The 7035-nt window shown below is 39.8% G+C and overlaps 1 protein-coding gene across 2 annotated transcripts; it reads left to right on the top strand.

The window, feature by feature from the left end:
* Positions 1-713: 713 nt before the first annotated feature.
* Positions 714-6743, top strand: LOC133919098 (ferrochelatase-2, chloroplastic-like). 2 transcript variants are annotated; one of them, XM_062363355.1, is made up of 11 exons: positions 714-872; positions 986-1100; positions 1574-1889; positions 2269-2412; positions 3070-3171; positions 3615-3718; positions 4127-4253; positions 4858-5010; positions 5097-5197; positions 5366-5567; positions 6269-6743. In XM_062363355.1, the coding sequence occupies exons 2-11, from the start codon at positions 994-996 to the stop codon at positions 6482-6484; spliced, it is 1572 nt and encodes a 523-aa protein (XP_062219339.1). In that variant the 5' UTR covers positions 714-872; positions 986-993; the 3' UTR covers positions 6485-6743. The 2 variants fall into 2 exon arrangements, with proteins under 2 accessions (XP_062219339.1, XP_062219338.1); XM_062363354.1 differs by having other exon boundaries at positions 722-872; positions 957-1100.
* The last annotated feature ends 292 nt before the right edge of the window (positions 6744-7035 follow it).

Raw genomic sequence — 7035 nt, 5'->3', positions numbered from 1 at the left:
GTATGAAAATATAGATATGCCATGAAAGCGTCACCAAACGAATATATCATGAGTAATATCGTAGTTTGATTTTAGATGGGATTCTAAAAGGGAGGAGGAGATTATCCGTTAATTTTTTTTCCTAATTTCATCATTTACTTTTATTAGTAAAACATATCTCATATCCGCAGCCGATAATAAGGCAGGAAGCCTAGAGAATAAGGATAAATGATAAAAGTGAATAAATTATTTAAATTTTAGAAATTTTTATTAAATAAAAAGATAGTAAAGAAAGATATACCATAAGAACCGACTTGTATTTTATACCCGAGAGATATTGAAGCCTTTAGTCATTTAGAAAGGAAAAATTGTAGCCTTGCAATGGAACAAATTGATCATTTGTTTTTTTTAGTGCTCAGTCCTAGTCCATTAGTGGTAAAGGATTCTTCGATCTTAAATAGTGCTCATGTGTTCCCTTAGATTGGATCTTTAGGGATAATATCTTCGCAGGCAAGCTAAGCAAAATAAGCGATCTTAAGAAGAAGGTGAAAAATGGGCACCGCAGGGACCGACCGGAAAGGAAAAGTTTTCTCCGTGCCCTCGCTCGCAGCCGCAGGCCGGAAGCGCTTCAGTCCCACCGACAGGTGGCCCCAAAGAACAGGCAACGCCGCTCCTTGGAGAAGTGCGCCGCACAGGGACCAACCGTTGCGGATTATTCGCCCCCCCCCCCCCACCCAAAAAAAACCGTTGCGGATTATTTTCACGTGCGTCGCGGAGTAGCGACACGCCTTCCCCGTACCCGCCCGCCCACACTCTCTCTCTTCCCCACCATCTCCGGCGACGGCGAGCGCCTTCTCCGCCGCTTGCGCCGCCCCGTCCTTCCTCCTCCTGAGGTAAGGTCCTTATTTCCGCCCCTTTATATATTCGTGTAACGGGCCCTGGTCCGCGAGCTCTGGGAAATTTCGCCCCTTCTGCAGGGGTTTAATGCGGGGGGAGCTTAACGCAGGCGAGAGGATGTGGTCGTCGAGCCAGGCGAGCACGAGGGGAGTGATGGAGATGGGGAGGGTGGAGGCAGGGCCTTCCCATTTCCCCAAGAAGCCCGCGCCCCGTAATCTCGCCAGGTATATCCTTTTCTCTTTCCGATTATTGCAACTGTCAGTTTCAAACTTCCAACACTTTCGTGCACCTGAAGTCAAGAAAGATAAACAGCAATGTTAAAGTTCAACACTTGATCTCACTCTGGCTAAGAACTAGCTAGAGGCCAGTATTGGTTGCTCTTAAGTAACATGTTCCTAAACAGGTTTTGAAACTTACGGTGCTGTTAAGAGGGATGGACTGGTGCTGGTTATTTAGTTTTTTTGTATAATTGGGTGGAGTTTGGTACATTACAAGGGCTACATATACCTGTATCTGTTGCATGACATTTTATTAGTTCCCACAGCTTGAACTGACGTTTTGATACGCAGTGTCACACCTCTCTCTTGCATGCATAAGTGCGGTACTCGATGATATGCATAGACCATAGACAGTATCTTTTATGACTATGTGATGCCATTTTTAATATTATGACTTACATATCTACTGTGTTGAACAGGGCCAATCTATCGAGGATATATGCAGTTAAATCTTGCTCAATTGGTAACCGCACAGGACTTTCTCTTGGACAGTGTTACCATAAGATATCTTCAACCTGTAAATGCAACTTGGGGTGGTCTTCTCAACCATCGCGTGGCCTGAGTGATCATTTTAGAGGATATTCATCAGCATCAGAGGCAGTTCTTACTTCCCAGTCTGATTTCAGAAAACTTCTTGTTGGTAATGAAAAAATTGGTGTTCTTTTGTTGAATCTCGGAGGCCCAGAGACTCTTGATGATGTGCAGCCTTTCTTGTTTAATCTTTTTGCGGATCCGGTAATTACCATACTGAAAAGCAATATGGACTATCTAGTTTTTCCACTCACTATATTTTTTTCATACTTTTACCTTGCAGATTTAACAAATTATGTCGCCAAAACATTTAGTGGTCGAAGATTTAAATTTTTATGGAAATACACAAGTTTAATTATATTGGAGATATGCAAAAAGTCCAATTATATATGCTAATTTTCTGTGAATGCCAAGCTCTTAGTTGTGCACGTTAATCAACCTTGGAGCCTAAGTTTCTAACATTATGTTATGGATGTTTGAGCTAGAAAGAGAGAGTGGATTCATGTTACAACTGTATTTGAGTATATCATTGTGCAAGTTGTTTTCTCTTAGTCATTGGATATCCCATGATGCATGATGACAGGACATTATCCGTCTTCCTAGGCTGTTTCGCTTTCTACAGAAGCCACTAGCAAAATTCATATCAATAGTGAGAGCACCAAAGAGCAAGGAGGGTTATGCATCCATAGGTGGCGGTTCTCCTCTTCGACAAATTACAGACGCACAGGTACACTGTGACCTATAATTGTCTAGTTTGCTGATTCCCATGGCTGCCGTGCACTGATTCTCTTAGCAATGTCGATTTCTGTTCACCAAGAGTTGGAGAAAGGATACAAGAGGGTCAGAGGAAAAGGAATTTTCTCTTGAATAGTTCTAATAATCAGTATTCTTGTCAGATGACGAATTAACCCATCCATTAGTGTTACAGTGGATCTTCGGAACTTCAAATAACTAGAATTAATACTGCAATATCAATTCTCAACATGCATGAATACAGTAGGCTGCTTCTCACTTATTTATTCAATGAATTTCCCAAATAATAGGGTTAATATTGTTATTACTCACAGGTTAGTCCTAGGAAACTTCCCGGTGATCTTGTTCTATGAGAAGATGCAGAATTTTATTTGCTGTTTCAATTATGTTTCTTGGCCATTATGGAATTCCAGCAACTGGCTATGAAACAGAATTTTGGATTTTACTGTGTTGGTCAGTTATTTTTTTGTTGGGCAATGATAGGATTAAAGTGTGAATGTATGGCGCTATATTACTATATTTATATTAAAATTTAGAATTAATAATGGTTTCTCCACTTTTGCTACAATGTCTAAATTATGTCTGAAACTGCACTATGAGCTTTCGTTTCATGGTTTTATGGATTGTACAGGCTGAAGCATTGAGGGAGGCATTATGTGAAAAAGATGTTCCTGCCAAGGTGTACGTTGGAATGCGGTATTGGCACCCCTTCACTGAGGAAGCTATAGAACAAGTAGGGGCTTGGCATATATCCAAAACACTTGTGTATTCTGTTGATTTCCAGTTTTTTATTATCTCAGCAACAAAATTATACCCGTAAATTTCCATTATTTTTAATAATGTAAGACAAACTCATGTGCCATGAGTTGAGGGTTGTCTCTAACTAAATCTTCTTGTATGGATAACATTTTTCCCTTTTAGGATTTGCAGAAGAACATGAATCTAGAGTGCAATTTTAATTCTAAAAACATACTAAGAAACACTCTTTTGTTTACTTTGAGAAACTGGTAAACACCGTACTCATGTCATCATATTCATGAAACCATTCACGATATGAAAGCTATTCTAGATATACTAAATAGCAACTTCCTCGTGCTTCAATGTTCATATGTATCTATTAGAAAATACTTATTATCTTTGTAAAAACTCATTAATATTGTTCTCTTTGTATTCTAGATAAAACGGGATGGAATCACAAAACTTGTTGTGCTGCCTCTGTACCCTCAGTTCTCCATATCAACTAGTGGTTCAAGTCTCCGTTTACTGGAGAGCATATTCAGGTATATTTATGTTATGGCTAGAGAATTGCAAGGTTAGATAGCTAACTCGCCCCCTCAATGGAGGCTCTGAGTAGAATTTAGATCTAAACCTTGCTTGCTTTATTCATTAATCTTGGCTCATTATATAGAGCCGGCATCCTAACAATCCAAACTAGCAATGCCTTCGAATATCTATCTAACTTATCTCCAAACAACTGACTTATCTCTAACAAAGCAATCCAAACAAAGTCATCTATTCTAAGCCGTCTCCTCTGAAGTTGTGGCCGCAAGGCCAGTCTTGCCAAGCCTCTTGCGCCGGTAAGTCCGGCCCACAAAGGCGTCCACAACAATTTAATATTTTGAATTCTAAATATCTATATCGCTGATGCTTACAGAATCGATATTTATGTCATTTTCAATTTCTTTTAGAGAGGATGAGTATCTGGTGAATATGCAACATACAGTTATACCTTCCTGGTATCAACGTGAAGGATATATCAAGGCCATGGCAACTTTGATTGAGAAGGAACTAACAAAATTTTCAGAACCCCAAAAGGTAAGAAGTATGAACCATGGTTTCAAGCACTTATGATGCTCTCTTGAGTCAAAAGTATAGGGTTGTTGAACTTGGAGGACATTTAATGTGCTATGAATCATCATACAAGGCTATATCTTGTGTAGAAGAGTAGGCAATATGGGTTTTCACTTTTTCTTCAAACAAGCATGTTTCCATGTGCTCCAAGCTGCCAATGCTTACAAAACAGGACATACATTTAGGCTGGAAATGTTCTCATTCTTGTTGTTCCTATTTTTTTTATTGATCTAATAACCTTTAACAAGGCATCTTGAAAAGGCTCTATTGGAACTCTATTGGAACTGCTAAAAAGGGTAGAATATATTATCTCTAAAAAAGGTAGTAGATTTGACTTCTTTAGACACAAAAAAAGTTGTTTTTCTTTCAAAAGTTTCTTGCCTCTGGAGAATGCTTCCTCAAATTTTGGGATAATGTTTGAGTGAAGATGACTTCTATTGAAAAAATATTGGCTAAGACTGTTTCATTTTTGCATCCATTTGTCATCGAAACCAAGGTGCACTTTACCTTTTGAATTGCTGAGTTCTTATGAATAAAAAAATATTTCTAATGGGAAATCAACTTGCAGGTTATGATATTTTTCAGTGCTCATGGAGTTCCTCTGGCATATGTAGAAGAAGCTGGTGATCCATATAAAGCAGAGATGGAAGAGTGTATCGATCTCATCATGGAAGAACTCGAAAAAAGAGGAATAACAAATCCATGTACACTTGCTTATCAGGTCACTGCAACCCTCTCAATGTAATGGTATCAGCCAAATATGGTGGTTACTAATGGTCACTCTTCTAATGAAATCTGAATCTACAGAGCCGAGTAGGACCAGTGGAATGGCTGAAACCATACACTGATGAGACAATTATTGAGCTTGGGCAGAAAAGGGTAAAGAGCCTTCTAGCTGTTCCCATTAGGTATTATTTCTCTTTAACTTGGCTTCTGTTGTCTTGATTAAAGTGATGATCTGTCTGTGTTATGCTTGTTATGACCCTCACATCTGTTGTCTTGCTGCTGACTGTTGTTTTCTCCTGTCAATTTTAGTTGGACAATCCTCATCTTTTCTCATAGTCTTTCCTGTTCAGTTTTGTCAGTGAACACATTGAAACTTTGGAAGAAATTGATGTGGAATACAAGGAGTTGGCTTTAGAATCTGGCATCAAGCAATGGGGACGAGTTCCTGCATTAGGTTGTGAACCCACATTCATTTCAGATCTTGCTGATGCTGTTATTGAAAGCCTGCCTTATGTTGGCGCAATGGCAGTTTCCAATCTTGAGGCCCGGCAGGTAACAACTATTCATAGGACAAATAAAATTTCCTTGTATCTGTTGCATAACGAGTAGTATTACCGTTTATGATGCTTTGTGTATGGATGTTTTTTGCCTTATTCGAAAATGGAAACTTCAAATATGCATGCATTTTTCTCAAGAAAATGTTAGGAGAATACCTCAGAGCTTGGTTGTCTGACCTTGTTTTTAACCGACTTATTGAGGTTTCATGTAACTAACCATACACTTGCACATATTGGGCTAGCTACATTTAATAATAGCACTGAGAACAAAGGTCAAATTTTAAAATCAGGTGGAATTAAAAAAAAAGAAGAGTCAGAAATTGAATGGTTTTCATAATTAAACGAAAGCTACTGAAATGCATGTGTTTGTACAGAATCATGCTCCACCACCTTACAAGATTATCTTGCAACTTGCCCAACTTGAAAGAAAGAATCTTGCTATTCTTGCTTGAACGATACATGAGATGTGAATAAAATCTTAGGCCAGAACAGTTGCATATGGGCATCTCTTGTTTTAGGAATATTTTTGTATCAAAACAATGAAAAATGTGATGGAATGTGAATGTCATTTCCAAATTCAAGTGCGGGATGCTGCGATTTCTGAAGCCATAGCATCATTTACCTACATCATATCCCTGCTATGATTATCTGATCTGCTTAAGAGTTGTAATTATGTATGGTGGAATGCATTTGCAGTCACTCGTACCACTCGGGAGCGTGGAGGAGCTGCTAGCAGCATACGACTCGAAGCGCGACGAGCTCCCACCCCCGGTGATTGTGTGGGAGTGGGGCTGGACGAAGAGCGCAGAGACCTGGAACGGCCGGGCTGCTATGCTGGCCGTCCTGGCTCTCCTGGTGCTGGAGGTGACGACAGGAGAAGGTTTCCTGCACCAGTGGGGAATACTGCACTAGCGGCCGACCCACGTTTCGATTCATCTGTCCACGATTTTTGCTGCATTTGGAGAACGTTTTGATGCTGTATATGAATCGATTTGCATCAGGGGAGAGCAAAATATGGACTGAATCCGGCGGTATATCATGCTCATGGCTCGTGGATATGAAACAGGGTGCGGACTAGCAGTATGAAGATACTAAAATCTTACAATCACAAACACTTGTGACATAAGCTTCATGTTTATCAGTAAACCAAAGTCTTGGATCATTGGTGACACCAAGGAACTGTTACCCACTTTTGTTCCCCTCGGGTGCGTTGTGTTGCGTGTTGACATAAGCTACCTTACTGTTACACAATTGTGTCTGGCTCAATATTTTCTAGGGGGAAAACACATGAGTGAGTGGGTTCAAGCAGGTCAATCACGTGATATATGGATTTGAAGAATCATGAGTAGAAATATTATTTCCCTCCATCACACGCAAAGCCTGTACCACATTGACCTGAAGTCTGGTGATTTTAAAATTGACGTGAGCCGTTGGATTTGAGATGGACGCATCAAATTTGATAC

The sequence above is a fragment of the Phragmites australis genome, chromosome 5 (assembly GCF_958298935.1).
Source record: "Phragmites australis chromosome 5, lpPhrAust1.1, whole genome shotgun sequence".
NCBI lineage: Eukaryota > Viridiplantae > Streptophyta > Magnoliopsida > Poales > Poaceae > Phragmites > Phragmites australis.
This window is presented reverse-complemented; position numbering and strand designations above follow the sequence as displayed.

Bases quoted from the DNA above. Each gene is read 5' to 3' on its own strand.
- LOC133919098 (XM_062363354.1), top strand. From the start codon at position 964: ATGCGGGGGGAGCTTAACGCAGGCGAGAGGATGTGGTCGTCGAGCCAG. The intron at 5,198-5,365 runs GTATTATTTCTC...TTTCCTGTTCAG, and splicing joins CTTCTAGCTGTTCCCATTAG to TTTTGTCAGTGAACACATTG. The intron at 5,568-6,268 runs GTAACAACTATT...ATGCATTTGCAG, and splicing joins CCAATCTTGAGGCCCGGCAG to TCACTCGTACCACTCGGGAG.